The 27032-nt window shown below is 39.5% G+C and overlaps 1 protein-coding gene across 1 annotated transcript in view; it reads right to left on the bottom strand.

Moving 5' to 3' along the window:
* Positions 1 to 7196: 7196 nt before the first annotated feature.
* Positions 7197 to 27032, bottom strand: part of LOC126966362 (uncharacterized) — a 28921-nt gene continuing 9085 nt past the window's right edge. The window contains exons 4-7 of the mRNA XM_050810364.1: positions 24212 to 24508; positions 21768 to 21995; positions 21311 to 21426; positions 7197 to 9607 (exon numbers count right to left, since the gene is read on the bottom strand). Coding sequence (XP_050666321.1) covers positions 9506 to 9607; positions 21311 to 21426; positions 21768 to 21995; positions 24212 to 24508 — 743 coding nt within the window. The 3' untranslated portion in view covers positions 7197 to 9505. The remainder of the gene's footprint in view (positions 9608 to 21310; positions 21427 to 21767; positions 21996 to 24211; positions 24509 to 27032) is intronic.

The following is a 27032-nucleotide window of genomic DNA, read 5'->3' as shown; positions in this document are numbered from 1 at the left end:
TCTGGCCAGTAGGTTCTGTATTCCGCCGTTATTGGGAGCGTAAAAGGACAATTAGCGTCCCCTAGAAACCTAATAAACATAGAACATGAACAGTACAAACAAAGATAATACTGCTATAATGGCTTCGTTTAACTGTAAGTCTATTAAAAGAACGATTCAACACATAAGATCACTCTGTAAGAGGGCTGACGTCATAGCCATTCAGGAAACGTGGCTGCTTCCGCATGATCTTAATTTCCTAAATGAAATTGACGATGATTTTGGGTGCATGGGAAAATCATCGGTTGACACGAGTGTAGGAATCCTGAGAGGGCGTCCCTACGGCGGGCTGGCCATCCTGTGGCGCAAGTCCCAGTTCTCCTGAGTGACTATAGTGGAATGTAGTAGTGACCGTTTATGTGCTGTCCGTGTTAATACAGGTGCCAGTGAATTTCTAGTCATTAATGTGTATATGCCAGTGGATTGTTTAGACAATCTCCCTGAGTATACTGATGTGTTAGCTAGCATGTATTCCATAGTGGAAGACAGTGGTCTGGAAGTGTCTTACGTACTAGGAGACTTCAACTCACATCCCGGTACCAGATTCGCTGATGAAATGTTATCATTTTGTACGGAACAGCAGTTGCTGTGTGCGGATATGGAGTTTCTAGGATCTAACTCTGATACCTTTACGTTTATGAGTGACGCCCATGGCTCACGACGCTGGCTAGACCACTGTCTAACTACTTATGCTGCGTGGGACACTAACTAAAGTACAAGTAGACTACAATGTTAATTGGTCAGATCATTTCCCACTATTGATGTATTGTAATATGAATGTAATCATATCAAAATCTAGAGTGACCGATGTGCCAAATATTATTAATACTAAGATAAAATGGGGTAAAAGAAATGATGAACAAATTGATCAGTATAATAAAACATGTAATTATAATTTTATGACTATGTCTCTGAACTGTGATAATTTATCTAGTGATATATGTTTTAATACGTCTATTGACACTTTTTATGCAAAAATTATAAATGTACTTTACACTGCATCCATTTTAACTAGTGGTACTCGCTGTGGTCGTCAGAAAAACAAAAAAGTAGTGGGCTGGAACTACCACGTTCAACAAAGTCATGCAAAAGCGCGCCAAGACTTCACATGTTGGCTTAATAACGGTAAGCCTAGAACCGGTTTTATATTTGAAAGAATGTGCAATAGCCGTAAAATTTTTAAGAAAAAGTTAAGGTGGTGTCAGGATAACGAAGAAGTTGATGACAGTATTGTGGATCTGTTGCGGTACTGGTACGAGAACCAAATTAACAATGTTAGATGGGCCGACACGCTCTCTAGCGATTATAGGCTAGCTTGCGGTGTGCGGCAGGGGGGGTTGACCTCTCCCGACCTTTTCAATTTGTATATAAATGACCTGATCTCTGAATTGAGGAGGACCGGAGTCGGATGTCATATCGGGGATTTGTGTGTAAATAACCTGAATTACGCTGACGATATGGTCCTCCTCAGTCCATCGATCAGAGGTCTCCGAAAACTTCTTGGTGTATGTGTTAAATATGCTGAATCACATGGTCTTAAATACAACGCCAAGAAGACAGAAATGGTGATATTTAAATGGAAAAGAGGCCCGGAGAGGATACCGGAAGTTTGTTTAGATGGCACGCCAGTGCGAGTTGTAGGGTCCTTTAAATACTTGGGGCACATACTTACCGATGATTTGAAGGACGACCAGGAGATGGAACGGGAAAGGCGAGCCCTGTCAGTACGGTGCAACATGCTCGCGCGGAGTTCGCCAAATGTAATGATCAGGTTAAACTTACTTTGTTTACAACTTTTTGTCAAAATTTTTACACCTGTCAACTTTGGTCATCATATAACAGAAAATCATATAGCTCACTCAGAATACAGTACAATAACGCTTTTCGAATATTAATGAAAAAACCTCCCTACTGTAGCGCATCGGGCATGTTCGCCGAGGCAGGAGTTGCCGATTTTTTTGCGATAATGCGTCTCCGCATCGAGTCGTTCTGGAGTCGTCTGCGCGGCGCTCAGAATCGTATCCTTCGAACCATCGGTGATTGCCCGGATAGTCATTTCTTCAGGCATTGGTTGTCCGTGTACCACAGCGAGAATCAAATATGACCGTGTGTAATTTTATTATTTTTAATTCTACACTTTTGTTTTATATTTTATATCTTATGTTTTAAACTTCACTTATATTTAAGTATATCTTATTTGTAATTTTATTTTGTGATATGGACTTGCTCTGAAATAAATGATTTATATTATTATATTCAAAGTATCACAACAACTTTCACAACACACACACACCCTACGCATACAAAAAACATTATCTTATACACGCATTATCTTATACTTATTCACAAGCATTCACTATCCAACACAGCTCTTATAAAATTCAAAACGTAATTAAAAGAACCCGTAATTATTCGTTGTCCGACAACTTATGTATCTCTCACTTCAGCAATTTAATAAATATAATTGTCTCTTGTCTTCAACCAACAACCCCAAAATACCAAAGAATATATTATATTTACCACAACTCAAATGGCTAGTAACATGATAAGTGAAATTGATAACATCTTGAATATAACGTGCCATAAGGTTGAAGACATAGAATCGTGTAACGCTCTGCTTAAGTTGGGAAAATATAATTTTAAAATTTTAACATTTAATATTCGAAGTCTAAATAAAAACTTTGACCTATTCAGAGCAAATCTGCAACGTTTTGTTATAACTTACGATGTGATTATTTTGACGGAATGTTGGCTTGATGATTATTCAATAGTCATGCAGTTAGATGGATATGATTCGTTTAGAACTTATCGAGCTATAAACCAGTGTAGTGGTGTTGTCGTTTATGTCCTAAACGGAACTTCAGTGTCTGTATGTGAGCCTGAACTGAATGACGCAATTTGTTTACAAATTGATATTTACAAAGGTCTAAAAATCATAGCTATTTACAGATTCCCATCAGTAAAGGACACCACGAATTTTTTAGACGGCCTGGAAAGCCTCCTTACGAAGGAATCCTCAAAAAGCTCACTAATAATTACTGGTGACATGAATATAGATATATGTCCTACAAGTGTGGACCCACGACGTCACGAATACCTGTGCCTGATGGCCGAGTTTGGTGTGTTGCCTGTATTTTTAAAACCAACTCACGGCAAAACTTGTTTGGACCACACTTTCATAAAGAACAACATGTGAGCAGAGGGTTTCATTTGCAGCGCGGATCTGACTGATCACGATATGACGATTACGTGTTTAAAAACTAAATACCCGGTTGGTCACAAACACTGTAGAACTGTAACAAAAACTGACTATGACGCAGTCACGCGCGATCTACAAAATACTGACAGGATACTATGGACGTCTCAAGGTCAGTAGAAATTTTCTCACATACAATTAATACAATTATATCCAGACGACACAGATCAGAGGTCACGCTCAGTAGGAATAAATTTAACATTAAACCCTGGATTACGCCTGGTTTAATCCGATGTATTCGAAACAGAGACAAACTCCATCAAAAGTACAAAAATAATCCAAACGATGAAATTAAAAAGGTAATTTATATAAAATATAGAAACTTCTGTAATAATCTACTACATCGACTAAAGTACAATTACGAACGCTCACTTTTGACAGAAAGTAAACATGATAAAAAGAAGCTATGGAAGGTGATTGGAGATATTACTCATCATAAACGCTCACAGCAGAATGCTGAAGAATTAATTAAAACGTCTGATGAAGTAGAACATTGTTTAAAGTTGCATAACGAATATTTTGCATCTGTGGGTAGACAACTTACTAAGACAATTCTTGACAACATCAAAAAAACTGAGGAAAATTTAGCATCCGAAATAATACATATAAACACTCCAACAAGATCATTTTTCATGAAACCAGCTGACGAGACTGAAATAAAACACTGGTTAAACGATTTACTAGTAGATAGTGCTTCAGGAATAGACCAAATAGGAGCAGTAGTACTTAAGCAAAACTCGGACCATATTACTTTACCGCTGACTCATATAATAAACTTGAGTATCACTACTTGAGTCTTTCCTGAATCATGGAAGCTAGCAATGGTAATTCCAATATATAAATCTGGATCAAAAGAAGTGCCTGGAAACTATAGACCAATCTCATTACTCAGTGTAGTATCAAAAGTTTTGGAAAAGGTAGTCAATTCCCGACTCACTTCTTATCTTGAATCTAAGGGCCTACTCTGTGATCGTCAATTTGGTTTTCGTCGAAGAAAATCCGCAGAGGATGCATGTTTACTGGTAACAGAATTGATCTCACGGTACATGGACAGTGGACATCGATCTATTGGGGTATTCTTGGATCTGTCTAAGGCATTTGATACTGTCTCAGTTTCAATACTTTTGAAGCGACTGGAATGTATGGGCATCAGAGGCCTTCCTTTGAAGTGGTTTTGCTAGTTATCTAACTGGCAGGAAACAGTGTCTGCGTGTAGGTAAACACATTAGTGAATTGCAAGAGGTCACAGTGGGTGTTCCACAAGGCTCTATCTTAGGCTCAACCCTGTTTTCAATTTACATGAACTCCCTACTTAAATTGAACATTGAAAACGCGGATATCGTTTGTTATGCTGACGACACCGTAATATTATTTAAAGGTAAGTCATGGGAAGAAGCAAAACACATGTCGGAAAAAGGCCTCTCCGTAGTAGCTAACTGGTTAGAAAATAACCTCCTGACTCTTAACCTCGGGAAAACGAATTACCTGTCGTTTCACATAACAAAAGCTAGTGCTCCAACCGACTGCGAATTCATTCAAATACATAGATGTGATAAAGCAGCAGAAGCACCATGTTTTTGTCCAAAGATACAGAGGACGACAGAATTACGGTACCTGGGAGTCCAATTGGATGAAAAACTCACCTTCTTGCCGCACATCTTATCCTTATCTGGAAGAGTTAGAAAACTCATGAATATCATAAGACTACTCAGGAACTCAGCTGACTGCCAATTGCTTAAATCAATCTATATTGCACTATGTCAATCAATCATTATGTATTGCATAACAGTCTGGGGAGGAGCTGCAAAATCTCATCTAATAATATTAGAGAGAGCTCAACGAGCCTTTCTAAAAGTCATGTGCAGGAAGCCACGACGACACCCTACGGACAGTTTGTATACGGAATGCGGCGTGCTAAGAGTTCGACAATTATTCACATTGGCTAGTGTAATGAAGGAGCACAAAAATGTTCTCAATACTCCGGGTTTTGCCACTAATAAAATGAAACGCACGTTTAACATAACTCGCCCAAGAATTAATACCAAGTTTTCGGAACGACTGGCACCTTATATATCTAAATATTTTTATAATTTTATGCATAAACATGTTGGTATATTAGACTTAAGTACAAAAAATATGAAAATAAAAATCAGTAAATACCTAGGAGAATTATGAAAAAACTGAAAATATTTTGATCCCTTGTATTTAATTTTACACACATAAACACACACACACACACATGTTTTTTTTTACTGTAGGTAGTCCTTCTGTAAAAGAAAGCATGCACTTTTCTTCTTATTGCTGAAAAAGTAATTTCCTCAAATTTGTCTGGAATATTATTTTAAAGAGGTGGTTCAAATTCTTCAGTGGTTTTATTTTCTGCTCGTCTCATCCCGTATTTTCATAAAAAAAAGACCCCATACTGATGCTTAGGCCAATTTTGGTAGACATGCTGTTATGATAAATAATGCCTGTAAGGCATTCATTATCAGAACCGTTTCAGACACAGAAATAGCGTTGCGCGCGTTTTTCAGCGGTGACAGAATGTCCTGTTTGGTCGAATAACCTGGCTCAGCATCCATGCTTCGTTATGTTAGTTGCAACAACGTAATAAAAAAAAATGATAAACAAAATAAAGAAAACTTAACAACAAACAAAAACTTAACTACTACAACGGTAAAGCAAGACAAGCACATTCAATCACAACGAACGTCAGAAACCGAATGAAAACAAAATGAAAAAAATATGGCGATCAGTGTCAGTCATACCTGTCACTACGACCAAGATATTATTGTTTACGTTTTTATTCTGTAGACGAGCCAAATGTTTAGAGCTTCTATCTTATTGCCAGTGTCAAAGTAAAGTTTGCACAATAAATTTACATTATAATTTTTGGGTGTATTTTACGTTAGATTGCAAAGAGAAAACGTGCAATATTTAAGTACTTATATGTATATAGACTACACTTATAATTTTAAAATGATATTTTAGTACAACAACATTGTTTTTCATTTTTGATCTCGAATTATAACTTCGACTATAATGTATATAATTCTAATGTATTCATGTTGTTTCATTATTCACCTGTTTATTATTCCTAAAGTTAATTATCATTAAGTTTTACTTCAATCGCGCGTAAAGATTACACGCACACATTTTTTATTGTAAAGTATTTCCTTAAATTAACGGAATTCTCACTAGCAAGGGACGCGAGTATAAACTATTTAATAGAATAAAATATATTTGTATACTTCAATAATCCACTGTACCCCATGATCCATTGTTAAGTTCGAAATATCTTATTATTATTAGGTACGTAAATTTTCCTATTTCAATCAGCTATTTTATGTTTGGCACTAAAGTTACCAAGTTTAAACCACGTACTACTCACCAATTGCGCACTGACGTATCTCTGTTCGTACGAATTGCCGCGAACATGCATCGTTATGCAGGTGACAGTAGTGCCGTTTGTTCCGCCCATGCAGGTCTGGCGGGGAATTGCGACCAGAATCTTGTTTCTTCTATAGAGTAATCTCTTGGGAAGATCGCGGATTGGGTTAAAATGATCCTCATTCAATTTAACCCATGGTCTCAAATTTGCGCATTAACCACAAAAACAGGCCCATTTTCGTAACACCGCTCTTCGATAACATTCACCTGGTACGTATTGAAATACTAAATCTGGACCGATTGCCAATTTCGCCATTTTCCATCAAAAATAGGTAAATATCCCGAATATGCTCAATAACGTTATGCAGTTTTTCTTTTTTTTTTTTACATAATCTAGTGTTTTAGCTAATTACTTAAGTATATTAATTAGTCACAGCACTAGTTTCTCAATATGAAGTTAACACACAGTTGTTAATTTAGTAGAGTGAAGGTTAGCCTTAATAAAAGGCAGTTGAATGATTGCATAACTTTACTGTTGATACATCATCTACAATACACTCAAAGCACACATTCAAAATAATCAAGATCATTTAGTTTAATTCTAACAAAAACGAAATTGTACTAAAATACGTCATGTAATGATCTAGGTACATGACACGATATCATTGATTGAACATTCAATTATTAGCTATTTTAATATTTTATATTTTTAATTAAGATATTGTTTCAATACACTATTTTATTTTTATTATTCCGTATTATTTACTTTTATCCTATCTTCAAAAACACCAATACAATCATTTACATTATTAAAATTTTGGGCATAATGTTAGTGGTGTCTTCAGCTTGTTAGTCAAAATAAAAGTGTCAACTGACACGATAGGGTTAAGGTCGATCTTCCCAATAGTTCAGAACAGCATATACGGTCACAGGATCAGATCCAAAAATAATGTTGTCACAAGAATAACAATAATGTCCATAATTATACACTCTCATCAAAAAATTTATAATAATATCTTTGAGACGGCAACTAGTTAAGAAGATTCTTTAGGACATTAAAAGAAAATTGTCTAATTTTTTAAAACTTTAACAAAACTATGAAAATATGAAAAAAAAATTCTTTAAAAATCCGATTTCAAAACTAACAATGGAGCAAAATTTTTAAATTAACAATCTGACTCTGTTTTAATTTATTATGTCAAGCAAGATAAATACTCGATACATATTTGGAATAAAATTTACATCATTGTATAAGGAATTTAATTTTCTAGACACTAAAGCAGCAATACTTGTTATATATAGCTGTGTTTGATTGCTGAGTTCCGCGATCTCATCATCATATGAAACGTTATTGCATTTTTGTTTTATCATAATATAAATCCTTTTAATCTCATTCAAACAATACTATATTATTTTGTTTGACACTAAATTTTCACCTCCTTCATCCAGTACAGTTTGCCCTGTTTTAGTTGCCACTAAAATTTATCGATAATTTTTTCTTGCTAAGAGAGTATTCATCTACCTTTTTATAGATTCTTTAAATAAACGTGGACTCATTTTGTAATGAGAATTTGGCATTACATTTTTTTATTAGAGATTAATACTATGTCATTCCCTCCAAGTAAATATATTTAATGGAGTAACATTAAGCTTTTCATTGAAATACATGTGCCTATGTCTACTATAACATTACAAATTTTGAATTATAACTAATCTAACATTTATAACACAAATTATTTCAGTCTAACAATTTGCTAAATTAATAAAGCATTAACAAATATCCTACAGCAGTAATATCAAAACAGTGATAAATACATAACAGATTGCATCAATAAATATAGTATTCCATAATATTTATTTTAGGCTTCATTCCAAATTTCATAATTTCACAGATCATTTAAAATCCACAACACAAAGCCCATTCATTTAAAAAACACTCATTAATATAATTAGTGTTTGGAATGATCAATAAATTAATAATGTTCATCTTCATGTATATGTAATATAATACTGGGCTCATGACAGTCACGAGCTACACCTAATAACTATTAACATCCATCGCTACAAGCTGAATATTGACAGGAACACAAAACAAAACTTCATGAACATTACCCACTTGAGTACAAATGGGCTCTAACTAGATTTGTACTTAGACAGAAGGCGACAAATAAATACACTGCATTATATTAAATGAATACACAACATATTTCAATTCACAGTTCAAGGTTCACTGGTCAGGGTGTCACTCACTCACGAGAACTTATAACGGGACCGACACGATATCAATTGGTGCAGTATTTAACAGAAACGACCTACAGCATTCATTACAGCGAGCTAAGGGTAGGGCCTCACTCTGACTTGGATTCTATATTATGTTCTAATCGAGTATTTATTCCATTTGAATATTCGTACTACTGAAAACCTCTTTCAAGCATGAATTTAATTATTCAGCTAAATATAACTATCTTTCTTTCTATCTTTATAAACTTTTTTAAAATATTGAATAAATCTAGAAATATTCTCGATGTTATCTTATACTTAATATTACCAAGTATAATGTATGTGGCGCCATTTGTATGTACACATAAGTGTTAGCAAAATTGACGCATCCTCGACTTTTGAAGGGGATTTGCCACTTTTGACACAACAGACGACTCTACACCAAGCTCGATAAAATGAATATATCAGTAAATCTTGTATTGAGGACGGCAAGGAACAACGGTGCCCATTTCCGTGTAGTACAACTCAAAGGTAATATCGGGGAAGTGCAATATGTTAGTGCCTGTACTCGGGCCGGTCGCGGGCGTGTCGTCTCGCGGGTCATTCGCGGGGCTGCGCCGGGCTCCAGGGGTGCGCGGGCGGCGGCTCCTGCCCGCTCACGTCCAGCGACAGGCTGTTGAGCAACATGTCGAACAGAGTGTCCTGGAACGACGACACATATTACTGTCAGCGGGCTGTGTCTCGTGAACTACAATAGTGAGACATCTGTCAATTTTTCGCAGTGTGTCTATTGCCACTGTAAATAATAAAAGCATTACGGCAAATATTACCTCCAAACAAATTAAAAATAAAATATTTTTAACGAATTTATATCAAAACTACCTACTTACGAAATAAAGATCGACGCATCTAATGTGAATTGTACTATTGTTGTTAGCCTTTCATAAAGACAACACTTTTTTTTTATGGAATAGGAGGACATACGACCGTACGGGTCACCTGTTGTTAAGTGATCACCGCCGCCCATACTCTCTTGCAACACCAGAGGAATCACAGGAGCGTTGCCGGCCTTTAAGGAAGGTGTACGCGCTTTTTTTGAAGGTACCCATGTCGTATCGTCCCGGAAACACCGCACAAGGAAGTTCATTCCACAGCTTTGCAGTACGTGGAAGAAAGCTCCTTGTAAACCGCACTGTGGAGGACCGCCACACATCCAGATGGTGAGGATGATATCCTAACTTGTGGCGTGTCGTGCGAAGGTGGAATTCGGCGGCAGGAATTAGGTAAAACAGCTCTTCGGAACACTCCCATGATAAATGCGGTAAAAGACACACAATGAAGCGACGTCTCTACGCAACGCCAAGTGATCCAGCCGTTCACAGAGCACTGGGTCCCCCACAATCCGAGCTGCTCTACGCTGCACGCGGTCAAATGGATCGAGCTGATACTTGGGTGCGCCAGACCAGAGATAAAACCAATACTCCATGTGTGGCCGGACCTGCTCTGTGTAGAGCGCTAGAATGTGGACCGGCTTGAAGTATTGCCGTGCTCTAATGATGACGCCCAGTTTCTTTGAAGCCAATTTGGCTTTGCCCTCCAGATGGCCACGGAATTGGCAATCGCTCGAGATTTCGAGACCCAGTATTCCGATACTAGGCGAGGCTTTTAGGGAAGTGTTGTCGAAGAGCGGTGATGCGACAATTGGGGTTTTTTTAGTGGTAAACGCGCAAACTTGAGTCTTCTGGGGGTTAAATTGGACAAGGTTCAATTTACCCCATTCCGCGACCTTCTCAAGAGAGGACTCTATAGAAGACACAAGTTTCTCCCGGCACTGGTCGACGATTTCCCGAGAGAGACGTGCATGGCCCGTGTATACGGCATCACCAGTGCTGTCATCTGCATAGCAATGAATGTTGGAGGTGTCCAACATATCATTGATATGCAGAAGAAACAGCGTAGGAGATAGCACACAGCCTTGGGGCACTCCAGCATTCACGGGCTTCGGGTTCGAGGAATGTCCGTCGACAACGACCTGTATGCTGCGCCCAGTGAGGAAGCTGGAGGTCCACTTGCACAAGCTCTCGGGAAGCCCAAATGATGGAAGTTTAGAGAGGAGGGCCTTATGCCATACACGATCAAAGGCCTTCGCTATATCCAGGCTAACTGCCAGGCCTTCCCCCTTGCTTTCAATAGCCGCAGCCCATCTATGTGTTAGGTATACCAGAAGATCACCTGCCGACCGACCATGGCGAAACCCGTATTGTCGGTCGTTGATCAACTGGTGACCCTCTAGGTATACCAAGAGCTGACGGCTAATTATGCTCTCCATGATTTTGGAGAGCAGGGAGGTAATAGCAATAGGCCTGTAGTTTGCCGGATCCGAACTGTCTCCTTTTTTTTTTGGATCGGATGGACAAGGGCTGACTTCCATGAGTCAGGGACTACGCCTTTGGAATAAGAGTGCCGGAATAAACGCGTTAGCACCGGCGTCAACTCAGGGGCACACGTTCTAAGCACGATTGGAGAAATGCCATCCGGCCCGCTCGACTTCCTGACGTCCAACGAAAACAGAGCTCGCCTAACAGTTTTCTGTCTGAACTGTACTTCAGGCATAGAGACAGACATGTCATTCCTCATGTGTAACGGCGGCATGGACGGCTGGCTGAAGTTACCAAGAGCAGCTTTCGACAACGACAACTTGCGTGTTCCGGTCGGGTAACTGGAAAGCTGCTCGCCGATTTTGACGACGTGTTTTGACTTTGCACGGGCGATTTGCCGCTTAAAAAATCTGGAAGCACGGTTGTATTTCCTCTTAAGAACTATGCAGTTCGGATCCTTTGTGCCCAGCGCCGCAACCCAAGTTCGATACGCCTGTTTTTTGCAGTCAGATGCTGCTTTAACTGACGCATCGAACCATGGCTGTGATCTGCCACCGATCGGTACTACAGAGCTTGGTATAAAAATATCCATGCCCTGTAGTATCACATCGGCTACTGCAACGGCGCAGGCACTAGGATCATCCGAAGGGAAACAAACCCTGCTCCAAGGGTAGGATGCAAAAAAGGAACGCATCCTATACCAATCTGCTGACTTGTAGTGCCTAACGCGGCGGGTCGCTGGTGGTCTGCGACGTGGGCGTCGTATAGGCACTACACTCCTGACCAGGCAATGGTCGGACGTTCCGAGAGGGGCGTCGACAATGACCTGGTAACTATCGGGATGTGTAGTCAGCAGAAGATCTAATAAGGACGGCATGTGGCTATCCACATCCGGGAGCCGCGTCGGCGACTCAACCAATTGGGACAGACAATACGCCAATGCAAAATTATGAAATTATGGAATGGCCTCCGGTCCTCGACACTAACCTATGCGAAACATAGCGGCACTAGGCCGCTACTTCACGTCGGTATTCTGTGCGAGTGTGGTAATTAACCCGGACGAGTCTGGCCCGATTGTGCTGACGTCAAAAGACGGCTGCGTGACTCTCCCACTTCTAAAAAGCCCTTAGTCGCCTCTTACGACACCCATGAGCCTGGGACTCCCCTATTCTTTTTATGCCCCGGGGAAAGTACAGGGCAAGCACTGTCATTTGATACACATACATTTGATCAGATATAATGCAAGTGGCTCGGGTGTGGCTGTATATAGTACACCATTTATTTCTGCCAGATTCTGCCCCACCAATTAACATTGTTTACACAAAATGTAAATATTCAAAAATTAGGTTAAGAATACAATATGACCAATAAAATTGAATAAATAATACAAAACTTGCGGATAAAAAATATTAACTCAACCCTTCTCTCGTCCACTTCACATTTCTTAGGCGGCCATTTGTATTACATATTTTCAACGCATAAACGATCAATAAAACGACTTTTTTAAAATTTATTATTTTTCATATTAAAATTTACGTTTAAACAAAACTAGGTCAACTTAGGATCTAAAAAACTACATATGTTACAATTAATGCAAAATATTAATTAATATTACGTCACAACTTTAGTATCTAATTAGTTTAATAAAAAACACTGAAAATGTTGTAGACTTAAAACAAAAAAATATAACTTAGCAGGTTCATTAATATTGTCTTAGCTGCAAAATTTTTTTCAATGGTTAATCCTTTAATTTGTAACTACTGTTTTGTGTTGTTAAATTTTACTACTCAATTAAGGGCAGCTCATATAGCAAGCGAGGTATGAGGTAATCGTCAGTTCGTTCGCCGTACTTAATTAAATTTGTAATAAAAATACTGCTATTTGTTTAAATTAATTGAAATATGTTGTTAAGGGGCTGTTTCACAATGTCCAAGTAGAGTTCCTGATTGACTACTTGCTACCTATCCGTCGAATCGAATAAAGACATCATTTGCGTTTCACAATTTATAGATATTTAGCAAATAAGGGCCATTTAAATAATAGGATGGATCTTAGAATAATAACGCTACAGAAGTAGCGTCGGTAACTTCATTACAAATAGAAAGGAGAAGCGATATACAACTATGGCTGAAATAGAACGGGACAAATCTATTGATCTTACATCTCTGTCGCGTAACACATTTATTTGTTTGGCCAGATGTTAACTTATGGGACGAATAAACAAAGATATGTTATTTCATCGAGTTAGCGAATAGTATTTTTGTGATTTTATTGTTATGAAACATATTTGGTGTGTTAAAGGTATTTCTATATAGTTATAAAACTTAACAATATGGTTGGGTGTATTGTGTATTGCTACCAAAGCCGTAGTTAATATAAATAATCCAGGAATTCGCTTCCACGCGTAAGTATAATTTTCACCTAACGTTTCAATATAATGTGCAACAAGCTCGACTTAAATACATTTTATATGAAATATTCTTTCCAAAAGTATTGATTTTTTATTCATAGTCACCTATTTTCAGTAAATTTATCGTAATAATAAACATAACATTAACCAGTGACAACGAGAATTTTGCAATAATTTGGTGCCATAGTTTTACCCATGTAATAGGGTTTTTGTTTAAGGCGAGGTTTTCCCAACACTTTAGGTAAAAATTGCGCGAACGTTAGATTCGATGGGTACGCATGGACACGGGCGTCGGGCATGGCTGAGAACGATCCGAGCGATGCGGGTCAACGACCGCCGACCCAGAAGGACCGCGTAATATTTTTTAAAACTTTACAGTTGCGCTAGAGTACGGAATTACTGTGATATTTTTTTATGCATTTTTGAAGTAAATCGTTTTTAACGACATGAGAGAAATGTTATATTACGCGCAAAATTATGATTTCAACATTATGGATATCGTATTCGAGATTCTCGAGGCTGCAGAGAACGAATTTGGGATCATTTTTGAAATCCAAGATGGCCGCCACGCAAAATTATTTTTTCAACAATATGGGTATCGTATCCGAGATTCTTGAAGGTGCAGAGAACTAATTTGGGATCATTTTTGAAATCCAAGATGGCCGCCGCGCAAAATTATGATTTCAACAATATGGGTATCGTAACCGAGGTTCTCGAGGGTGCAGAGAACGAATTTGGGATCATTTTTGATCTCCAAGATGGCCGCTGCGCAAAATTATGATTTCAACAATATGGGTATCGTATCCGAGGTTCTCGAGGGTGCAGAGAACTATTTTGGGATCATTTTTGAAATCCAAGATGGCCGTGTCGCAAAAATATGTATTCCACAATATGGGTATCATATCAGAGGTTCTTGTGGGTGCAGAGAACGAATTTATGATTATTTATGAAATCCAAGGTGGCCGCCACGCAATAATATTTTTGGATCCGTCCACCACCACCTTAAAATTCGCAGCCAGCCTTGTGTTTCTTAACGGAGACCCAGATATCTCGACCTAGCGATACGTCATATTTAACGTACCCTCATGCCGGGGTATGTGCGTACGTTAGGGAGGATAACTGCTGTCGCCGTTTCGGCAATTTTGAGGGTAGGGACCTGTCTACTCTCTGGCTCCGCGTACATTTAGAGGACCGCGTCTGCATCTATGCGTGTTCTACAGGTCCCATAGTGGTAACGCAGAAACCGATCATCTCATGAGCTGCGTTCAAGCGGCAATTGACGACGTGCTTGCACAGATCCCCTCCGCTGAAATCGTAGTCTTGGGTGATTTCAACGGGCACAATGCCGAATGGCTTGGATCACGTACCACAGACTCCGCAGGGCGATCTGTGCATAATTTTGCATTGGCGTATGGTCTGTCCCAATTAGTTGAGTCGCCAACGCGGCTCCCGGATGTGGATAGCCACATGCCGTCCTTATTAGATCTTCTGTTGACTGCACATCCCGATGGTTACCAGGTATTTGTCGACGCCCCTCTCGGAACGTCCGACCATTGCCTGGTCAGGAGTGTATTGCCTATCCGACGCCAACGTCGCAGACCACCAGCGACCCGCCGCGTTTGGCACTACAAGTCAGCAGATTGGGATAGGTTGCGTTCCTTTTTTGCATCCTACGCAGGGCGATCTGTGCATTATTTTGCATTGGCGTATGGTCTGTCCCAATTGGTTGAGTCGCCTACGCAGCTCCCGGATGTGGATAGCCACATGCTGTCCTTATTAGATCTTCTGCTGACTACACATCCCGATGGTTACCAGGTATTTGTCGACGCCCCTCTCGGAACGTCCGACCATTGCCTGGTCAGGAGTGTAGTGCCTATCCGACGCCAACTTCGCAGACCACCAGCGACCCGCCGCGTTTGGCACTACAAGTCAGCAGATTGGGATAGGTTGCGTTCCTTTTTTGCATCCTACCCTTGGGGCAAGGTTTGTTTCCATTCGGATGATCCTAGTTCCTGCGCCGTTGCAGTAGCCGATGTGATACTACAGGGCATGGATATTTTTATACCAAGCTCTGTGGTACCGATCGGTGGCAGATCACAGCCCTAGTTCGATGCGTCAGTTAAAGCAGCATACGACTGCAAAAAACAGGCGTATCAAACTTGGGTTGCGGCGCTGTGCACAAAGGAGCCGAACTGCAAAGTTCTTAAGAGGAAATATAACCGTGCCTCCAGATTTTTTAAGCGGCAAATCCCCCGTGCGAAATCGAAGCACGTCGTCAAAATCGGCGAGCAGTTTTCCAGTTACCCGACTGGAACACGCAAGTTCTGGTCGTTGTCGAAAGCTGCTCTTGGTAACTTCAACCAGCCGTCCTTGCCGCCGTTGCAAATGAGGAATGACACCCTGGCCCATATGGCAAAAGAGAAAGCCGATCTCCTGTGCGCTCTTTTGCCTCCAACTCGACTCTTGACGACTACGGAAAAACACCGCCGACCATCCCGCGGTGTCAGAGCTCTATGCCTGAAGTACAGTTCAGACAGAAAACTGTAAGCGAGCTCCGTTTTCGTTTGACGTCAGGAAGTCGAGCGGGCCGGATGGCATTTCTCCAATCGTGCTTAGAACGTGTGCCCACGTTGATTCAAAAGGCGAAGTCCCTGACTCATGGAAGTCAGCCCTTGTCCATCCGATCCAAAAAAAAGGAGACAGTTTAGATCCGGCAAACTACAGGCCTATTGCTATTACCTCCCTGCTCTCGAAAATCATGAAGAGCATAATCAAACGCCAGCTCTTGGTATACCTAGAGGGTCATCAGTTGATCAACGACCGACAGTACGGCTTTCGCCATGGTCGATCAGCAGGTGATCTTCTGGTATACCTAACACATAGATGGGCGGCGGCTATTGAAAGCAAGGGGGAAGGCCCGGCAGTTAGCCTGGATATAGCGAAAGCCTTTGATCGTGTATGGCCTAAGGCGCTCCTCTCAAAACTTCCATCATTTGGGCTTCCCGAGAGCATCAATCTTGGATTTCAAAAATGACCCCAAATTCATTCTCTGCACCCTCGAGAACCTCGGATACGATACCCATATTGTTGAAATCATAATTTTGCGCAGCGGCCATCTAGGTTTCCAAAAATGATACCAAATTCGTTCTCTGCACCCTCGAGAACCTCGGATACGATATACATATTGCTGAAATCATAATTTTGTGCGGCGGCCATCTTGGATTTCAAAAATGATCACACAACCGTTCTCTGCACCCTCGAGAACCTCGGACACGATATCCATATTGCTGAAATCATAATTTTGTGCGGCGGCCATCTTGGATTTCAAAATGATCACAAAATCGTTCTCTGCACCCTCAAGAACCTCGGATACGATATCCATATTGCTAAAATCATAATTTTGTGCGGCGGCCATCTTGGATTTCAAAAATGATCACACAACCGTTCTCGGCACCCTCGAGAACCTCGGACACGATATCCATATTGATGAAATCATAATTTTGCGCGGCGGCCATCTTGGATTTCAAAAATGATCCCAAAATCGTTCTCTGCACCCTCGAGAGCCTCGGACACGATATCCATATTACTGAAATCATAATTATTTGCGGCGGCCATCTTTGATTTGAAAAATGATCACAGAATCGTTCTCTGCACTCTCGAGAACCTCGGATACGATACCCATATTGTTGTTATCATAATTTTGTGCGGCGGCCATCTTGGATTTCAAAAATGATCCCAAAATCATTCTCCGCACCCTCGAGAACCTCGGACACGATATCCATATTGATGAAATCATAATTTTGTTCGGCGGCCATCTTGGATTTATCTAACTTCCCTAAAGTACATACATACAAAAATCCCGCGTGGCATAATATTCAAAAAATATTACGTAAATTTTATTTTAGTACTTTTCGACTTCCATTTACCTATATATTTCAATAAATACGCTGTCGGATCATCATTATTTTTTTAACTATGATTCCCGCTTTGTACTTGTTTGCTAAAATCTTACGTAATGTGAGCCCGAGAGACACGAACACAGTATCTTCCTTGACAGTGGTCACGGGCGTACTGCTGGCATGAGCGAGCATGTAACCAAGGCGTCGCGTTTGGTTTATTACGAAAAAAATTTATATAAAATAATTCACAAAGCGTATTGATAAATCCCACAATGAAAACTTATAAATACTAATAAACTATCGAATAAAATAATTTTTGTGTTTATAGCTATCATAGTTTTATGATAATATAAAAAATAAAAAAAAAAAAGAAAACCCACCACCACCTTGAGACGGCGCAGCCGGCCTTGTGTTTCCTTACGGAGACGCGGATATCTCGACCTAGCGTTACGTCATATTTAACATACCCCGAGTACAAAATTGAGCACAATTTTTGCCTCATGCCGGGGTATAATCTGTGCCGATCTGTGCATAGTTTTACATGGGCGTATGGTCTGTCCTCATTTGGTTGAGTCGCCAACGCGGCTCCTGGATGTGGATACTGACTACACATCCCGATAGTTACCAGGTCTCTGTCGACATCCCTCTCGGAACGTCCGACCATTGCCTGGTCAGGAGTGTAGTGCCTATCCAAACCACCAGCGACCCGCCGCACACATCGACGAAGTTCGGAACAATAGACAATATTCAAGTCAATATCAGTCATATATTTATTTGTTTTTTGTTTCACTAAAAATATTGCCTCCACATATTACCAACTTCTCTTCATGGGTATCATTTTCATGGTTTTCGGGGTCAACAATAACGAATATGGGGTCAAAATCGAAATCCAAGATGGCGCATATGAAATTTACCAACTTCTCTTCATGGGTGTCATTTTCATGGTTTTCGGGGTCACCAATAACGAATATCGGGTCATAATCGAAAGTCAAAATGAAGACTATGAAATTTACCAACATCTCTTCATGGGTGTCATTTTCAAGGTTTTCTGGGTCAATAATAACGAATTTCGGGTCAAAATCGAATTTGAAGATGGCGCCTAAGAAAATCACCAACTTCTCATCATGGGTGTCATTTTCATGGTTTTTGGGGTCAACAATAACGAATATCGGGTCAAAATCGAAATCCATGATGGCGCCTATGAAATCTACAAACTTTTCTTCATGGGTGTCATTTACAGCGTCAGAATTAGAATTCATTCATAAACTTAAATTTAATTATAAAAGGCCTGTGTAACAATATCCCACATTCTAAATTAATTCTTCATTCCATAAATATAGAAATATTTACGTTTCGACTTTTCACCCACAATATTTACGAAACACATTCCGTTACCAATCTAATTAAAAAATCTCAAAATTTAATCTTGAAAGACCTATAAAATGATACCCTACATGCAAAAAAAATTCATCCCCTTTTTAACCACTAGAAACTCTACCCCTCTTATCAATTATAATCACCATATGATGTCAAGAAGAGTTATTTCAATAGATATTGTAATCATAAGGTATAAGCTATTACATAAATGTAACGTATATCTTCCTTAATCCCGCATTATTTTCAAAATACCAAAGGAAATATCATGTATCAAACCTGAATTTAACTTTCAAAGACCTAACTCACGATACCCCACAAGTTAAGTCTCCAGTATTTTTTTCAACTCCACTTTTAGGGGAGGTGTCTTTAGGGGGGAAACTACGTCTAAAGCACCAAACAAAACGAAAAATGACGTGCGTAAAAGTAGTGAAGTTGTTTTACTTCATAGCGGTACCATCTGCTTCATGCTACATTAACCCTTTCTTAATCTATTTCAATCAGACTCAATCTCCCTCCCCTCTTCTTGGATAAAAACGTCCTTAATTTTCGTGACACTTTATTCCGTTTCATCCGTAAAAAATTTACCCTCATGCGGGCAACGAAGTTTCACTTCAGAACTGATCCCAAATTCGTATTCTGCACCCTCGAGAACCTCCAATACGATATCCATATGGTTGAAATCATAATTGTGGGCAGCAGCCAATTTGGTTTTCAAAATTGATTCCAAATTAGGTCTCTGTACCCTCGAGAACCTCGGATTCGGTATCCATATTGTTGAAATCATAATTTTGCGTGGCGGTCATCTTGTATTTCAGAAATGATACCAAATTCGTTCTCTGCCCAGTCGAGAACCTCGGATTCGATTCCATATTGTTGAAATCATAATTTTGCGCGGCGGGCATCTTGGATTTCAAAAATGATCCCAAATTCTTTCTCTGCGCCCTCGAGAACCTTGGATCCGATATCCATAATGTAGAAATCATAATTTTGCGTGGCGCCATCTTGGATTTCAAATATGATTCCAAATTTGTTCTCTGTACCCTCGAGAACCTCGGATTCGGTATCCTTATTGTTGAAATCATTACTTTGCGTGGCGGTCATCTTGTATTTCAAAAATGATCCCAAATTCGTCCTCTGCGCCCTCGAGAACCTCGGATTCGATACCCATAATGTTGAAATCATAATTTTGCTCAGCGGCTATGTTGGATTTCGAAATGTATCCCAAATTTGTTTTCTGCACCTTCGAGAACCTCGGATACGATATCCATAATATTGAAACCATAATTTTTCGCGGTGGCCATCTTGGATTAAAAAAAAAACTAAGTTTACTGCAGACGACGTTATGCGACAGAATTGCCATCTAAAGTTCTAATATTTAACTACTAAACGAATACATCAACCAATTATCAAAAATACATAGGTATTAAAAAAAACAAAAAACAAACTTGCTAAAGTATCAAATTCATTTGAATCCCGCAATTAACTTTAAGTACGTGTATGTGTTTGAGTGGTGTCAGTGTAGTGGTGCGATTCGATACCTCTCTGTTTTGAGAACGCGTCCTTAAATCGACACTACAACTTTTAAATCGTCACTACAAATATTTTTCTTAGGAAATTAATTTATTGTAATAGCATAATTTATTGTAATGACAGCTCATAATCTCCAACATTAACAAAGATATCGACATAGTTGTTTTTTTTAATTCGCTATGTCTTAAATAGCATGGCTGTTTTTATAAATGTGTAATGAAGTGAAAATGTGTAATGGCTGTTTTCTGCATAACTAGGTCCAGTAATTAAATAATATAAATTATTAAGTATGTATACATATTGTAAGGCAAATATAACTTCGCTTTGCGCAATTGTAACGACATATTACTGTCAATGCCATCGTTTACCATCTTTGTTCGACTGTGACTTGTGTTATGTTGCATTTCGTTATAAGTCCGGATTTTTTTGTTGATTTCGTTTCTCGCAAGGATAGAAGATTTATTTGATATATGTTGTTTATTATTTATATTCCATCTAGTTAATAATAAAATCCGGGAAAGGTAGAGATCCGGATTAGAGTCTAAAAGTCCGAATTAATCCGGACGGATGGGACCTAGTCTTAACAATTATTTTGAAAGTTCAACTTAGATTTAATAAGAAACCGCAAGTTGTAAGAGAGCTATTAAATGCTGCACGTGGCAAGCTTGTAAACCAATTTCAATAGGTGGGACAAAGCTCTATAGATTTTCTGGCATTGTAATTTTATACAAAAATTTGGCAGTCATATCTATTTTTCTGTTTCTGTTTATGTGTAGTTCAATTTAATAAATGAATGAGTTTGTCATCTCACGTTATAGTCCAGTATGGCCTCCACGTCCTCGGTGTCACTGAGGTCTCCGCACGAGCACGGCTCCGGCGCGGCGCGGGGACAAGGGCTGCTCGGGGGACTGGCGCCGCCGGCCTGACCTGGGACGGGGAACTACTGTAGGCATGCTCTCTGTGTGTAGGCACGTAGGCTAGCACTAGGCATTCGATCTCGATGCTTTTTTATGTTTTTATATTTTGATAAGCGATTATCAAAATAAAAAAACATATATTTATACATATGTATATTGTTATATACCCAATAGTTTTTTTTAGCCACGCACCTAATAGTATGACTTCTTGAAAAGCAAAATCATTTACTTATTTAAAGTGACTATGTCACGTCGTCCTTAACCACAGCGCTAGGTAGCCCATTCCATAATTTGCAGCAGTGTAACAGAAAGATCCACATGGTGTGCTAGTGTCCAGGCCAGTTCGCTCACCGACGGGCTCGGTCCGCAGCTGGCCCGGCGACAGCGGCCCGGCCCGCGCCCTGCTGCGGGTGCGCGTGTCGCTCCCGCTGCCGCCCACGCTACAGCCCCCGCTGCCGCCCATGCCAGATCCCCCGTTGCCGCTTACGCTGCCGCCTTCGCTTCCGCTTCCGCTGCAGCAACGCTCCAGCCCGTCTAGCTCTTCCATACACATCGACATCCAGTTGCGTTTCGGGTCAACTATCACAAAAGAGATAGGATTCACGATTCTATTAACAATTAAATCCTGCAAAGCTCACTAAAAATTGAAATTGAATGGACGAAGGCAGTGGGGCTCCTATCGTAATGGTCATGTGGCACGAGCTACATAGTTCGCGTGAAGAGTAAATTTTCGGATAAATACATAATAACAATCAAAATCGAAGGACAGGACCTAAGCATGGAGTTTGACACTAGCGCCACTTTTTCAACTATCTCGCTAAAAGATTATAAGAAGCTACATATAGATAAAAAGCTATTCCATACAAACATGAAACTAAGAACATATCCAAGCGAAGTATTCACACCCATCGGTGTTACGTTTGTCAAATGCAATTATAAAAACCAAACATTCCAAGGAAAATTTTACATAATCAACAAACATGTAGATCCTATCACGGGAAGAAGTTGGATGAAGGAGTTTGATATCGAACTGGCAGAAATGAGAACGATCGAGAGATCTGAAAACCATTGAATCTTGAAAAAATACTACAAGAGTACGAATCCACCGTCTTCAGCAAAGGATTGGGTGAAATTCCAAACGTTCGAGGCCATTTGACCCTCATAGATAATGCGCAACCGATCTTCATCCAACCATGGACAATTCCATATGCTTTATATGCTCGAGCCAAAGTAGATAAGAAATCGACCGATTGGAAAAACAAGGAATCACAACAAAGATAGAGCACTCAGACTGGGGGACTCCCGTGGTTCAAATAGTTCAAAAAGTCCCAATGGGACTATCAGACTGTGCGCCGACTACAAAATTACCTTAAACAAAATGATTAAAGACTAACAATACCCAATACCATAATTGAAGATGTACTGGCTGAAATGAACGCCGGGCAGCTCTTCTGCACTCTAGACATCACTCAAGCTTACTTAAACATGGTCATGGATGAAGAAAGATCCATTTCTCGAAAAACTCAAAGAGAGTAATCTTCGTATAAACAAAGAAAAAAGCCAATTCTTTAAACGAAGTATCAATTATTTAGGACACACGATAGATAAACATAGATTAAGTACATAAGAATCAGGACAAAATAAAAGCCATTTTAAACGCACAACGCCCAACAAATGTAAATGAACTGAGAACGTTACTAGGCATGGCAAATTATTTCAATAAATTCATACCTAATCTAGCATCCATCACGGCCCCATTAAATAATCTGTTGAAGAAGGCTGCAAAATTTAATTTGTCCGCAAAATGTGAAGAAAGCTTGAAGAACATAAAGGATGAAATAATTAGCGAAAGAGTCCTAATACACTTCGATCAAAACAAATCACTAATTCTAGCAACAGACGCTACAGGTCTTGGGGCAATCCTAAGCCACAAACTACCAGATGGCTCCGAAATACCAATAGCATTCGCTTCCAGATCTCTCACAAGCATCGAAAAGAAATACAGCAAATAAATCGATAAGGAAGCAACCGCTATTTTCTGGGGCTTAAAGAAGTTCTTTCATTATTGTAACGGCCGGAAATTCACCCTAATCAGACTATAACCTTCCTTCACCTTCCTTAAAGGCCGGCAACGCTCCTGTGATTCCTCTGGTGTTGCAGGAGATTGTGGGCGGCGGTGATCACTTAACATCAGGTGACCCGTACGCTCGTTTGTCCTCCTATTACATAAAAAAAAAATATAAACGCCTTACATCTATTTTACATCCGCACCAAACCCTGCCAACCCTGAGTACTATGCGGCTGTTCCGCGGCTACGCACATTTCCTATCAGGATCCGACGACAACATTGAATATATTCTATATTCTAAGTCAATATTCTAAGCATTCAACTTACAAACGTCGCAGAAAATTTGACACCTCTGTTAGTTGACATACTTCTCAAATCAATGTGGCTAATCATCCTTTCAGAATCCAAATTCGTACTTAACATGAGATCTGACACTTGATTATTACATTTTTGCTTTTGTTCTGGACATGGTTAATGTCGAATCATTAATTGAATTGTCATGTGACACAGGATTTAAAGATATAAGTATTTAAAAAAAAAGCAATGATAGACTAGGTTCGCGGTAGTCACGTTGTCTATAATTGTGTTTTAGCAGATTCTATTCTAGCCTAGCAGATTTTTTCCCATTTAATTATACAGTAGGAGGAGGAAACATTAAAATAACTGGGACAGGACATAATAAAGTATGAGATGGAGCTAGCAGCCAACGTCGTCAGTGGACACCTACCCAGGCGCGTGCAGTAGTTGGTGCGCGAGCACTTCGGCGTGAGTCCGTTGATCTTCATGAGGTTCAAGAGCAGCATGTCGGTGTGCGCGGCCGTGGACAGCTGCGGGTCTGCGCGGGGCGCGGGGCCGAGGGGCGCGGGGCCGACGGGCGCGGGGCGCAGGCCGGGGGCGCTGCCGTCGCTGGCCGCGGGCGTGACGCCGCGCCCGTGCGCCGCGCACAGCAGCCGGCTCAGGATGTCGCTGTCGTCGTAGCCCTGCGCCACGTTCAGTCCGTACGCGTCCTCGATGTCGTTCTCACCTGTAATGTTTTAACAGTTAAACATATATATATATATTCATAGCTTTTCTGTGTTTGGTAAGAAAAGTGATGCTATATTATTAACGATATTATGTCAGAACAATATATTTATATAATACATTAAAATATGTCCAACATTAATATATTAGACAGTTGGTGCAAAGAATGACTACATTTTTCTATACAATATAAAAATACAATACGTCAAAATACAAACCGTAACTTCCAAATTATATTTACTGCAAATAAAATGTTGCAAGAGATATCTAGATTGTTTTTATGGGTGTCTTTCGTTTTTTTGTTGATTAATTAGTATGTTACACAACGTATAAATTCCTGGCAAGAATTGCGATTACGATGTTCTTATACGAAAAATTAGTAATTTTTTGAATACACTAGCATGTACAACGCCAAAGCGTCACATTGCTGCCAACATAAACTCACATCTACTAACGGCCGTTCCCAATATTCCCAAGTCTATCTCTTACTTGAAATAAAAATCGTAACTATCGTTGGACTTTTCTGTCCCAATTAAATTATCGACGGTAACTCACAGTACACGCTGTCTGTCAATGGGACGACGTATAGCTTACCAGCGATAGAAGTTTGTATGGAAATTGCAAATCACGCGTCCCAATATAAGGCGATAAGAATGACTTATCGGGTATATTGAAACAGATTCACATTATTGACAGCTAATTACTTACAGTAAAAGGTAGTAATTTATCTCTATCTGTAGATAGTATATTGGGAACGGCCGTTAAGGACGCGTTCTCAAGACAGAGAGGTATCGAATCGCACCACTACACTGACACCGCTCAAACACATACACGCACTTAAAGTTAATTGCGGGAATCAAATGAATTTGATACTTTAGCAAGTTTGAATTTTGTTTTTTTTAATACCTATGTATTTTTGATAATTGGTTGATGTATTCGTTTAGTAGTTAAATATTAGAACTTTAGATGGCAATTCTGTCGCATAACGTCGTGTGCAGTAAACGCAGTTTTTTTTTAATCCAAGATGGCCGCCGCGAAAAATTATGATTTTAACATTATGGATATCCTATCCGAGGTTCTCGAGTGTGCAGAGAACGAATTTGGGACCATTTTGGAAATACAAGATGACCGCCGCGCAAACTTATGATTTCAACAATATCGATACCGAATCCGAGGTTCTCGAGGGTACAGAGAACGAATTTGGGATCATTTTTGAAATCCAAGATGGCCGCCGTGCAAAATTATAAATTCAACATTATGTATATCGAATCCGAGGTGCTCGAGAGCCAGAGAACGAATTTGGGATCACTTTTGAAATACAAGGTGGCCACCGCGCAAAATTATGATTTCAACAATATGGATATTGTATTCGAGGTTCTCGAGGGTGCAGAGAACGAATTTGGGATCATTTTTTAAGTGAAACTTGTTTGCCCGCATGAGGGTAAAATTTTTACGGATGAAACGGAATAGTTTCACGAAAATGAAGGACGTTTTTATCCAAGAAGAGGGGAGGGAGATTAAGTCTGATTGAGATGAATGAAATGAAAAATGAAAAATATTTATTTCAGTAACAAAAATGGTACAAACATAATAGTGTATGTGACTTTCTATTAAGTGAGAAACACCTCTGCCAGAAGGACACGCTCTTCCACATCAATTAAAATTAACCGTACCAAAAACTAGGGATCACAAATTAAGTTTAAAAATATAATGTAACAAAAGAAGAGAAGAGAGATAGAAAAGAAGGGATAGAGTAAGAAAGGGCGAATGTAGCATGAAGCAGATGGTACCGCTATGAAGTAAAACTAGCGTTGTATCATGCAGGTTTAGCGCGCGGCCGCGAGTAAGTAGAACATCTTCCCTACTAGCTTTGTATCGTGCAGGTTTAGCGCCCGCATGCGAAAACGTAGAACATCTTCCCTATCAGTGCGGGTTTAGCGTACGGCCGCAAGTAGAACACCTTCGCTCCTAGCGTTGTATCGTGCAGGTTTAGCGTGGCCGCGAGTAAGTATAACATCTAATAATTTCCTATATTGACAAAAACCAAATGGCTTAGAGAACAGATAAGGATAATTATTAATATAAACGAGATTTAAAATTTAGTTTTTACAAAGAAGTTTATTTTTTCTGTTGTCTGATGCTTTGGACGTAGCTTCCCCCCTAAGGACACCTCCCCTAAAAATGGAGATGAAAAAAAACCTGGAGAGACTTACCTTGTAGGGTATCGTTGGATAGGTCTTTGAAAGTTAAATTCAGGTTTGATACATGACATTTCCTTTGGTATTTTGAATATAATGCGGGATTAAGGAAGATATACGTTACATTTTTGTAATAGCTTATACCTTATGATTACAATATCTATTAAAATAACTCTTCTTGACATCATATGGTGGTAATAATTGATAAGAGGGGTAGAGTTTCTTGTAGTTAAAAAGGGGATGAATTTTTTTTTGCATGTAGGGTATCATTTTATAGGTCTTTCAAAATTAAATTTTGAGATTTTTTAATTAGATTGGTAACGGAAT

The sequence above is a fragment of the Leptidea sinapis genome, chromosome 1 (genome assembly GCF_905404315.1).
Source record: "Leptidea sinapis chromosome 1, ilLepSina1.1, whole genome shotgun sequence".
Lineage (NCBI taxonomy): Eukaryota > Metazoa > Arthropoda > Insecta > Lepidoptera > Pieridae > Leptidea > Leptidea sinapis.
Note: the sequence above shows the minus strand (reverse complement) of the source record. Positions and strands in the feature narration are given on the sequence as shown.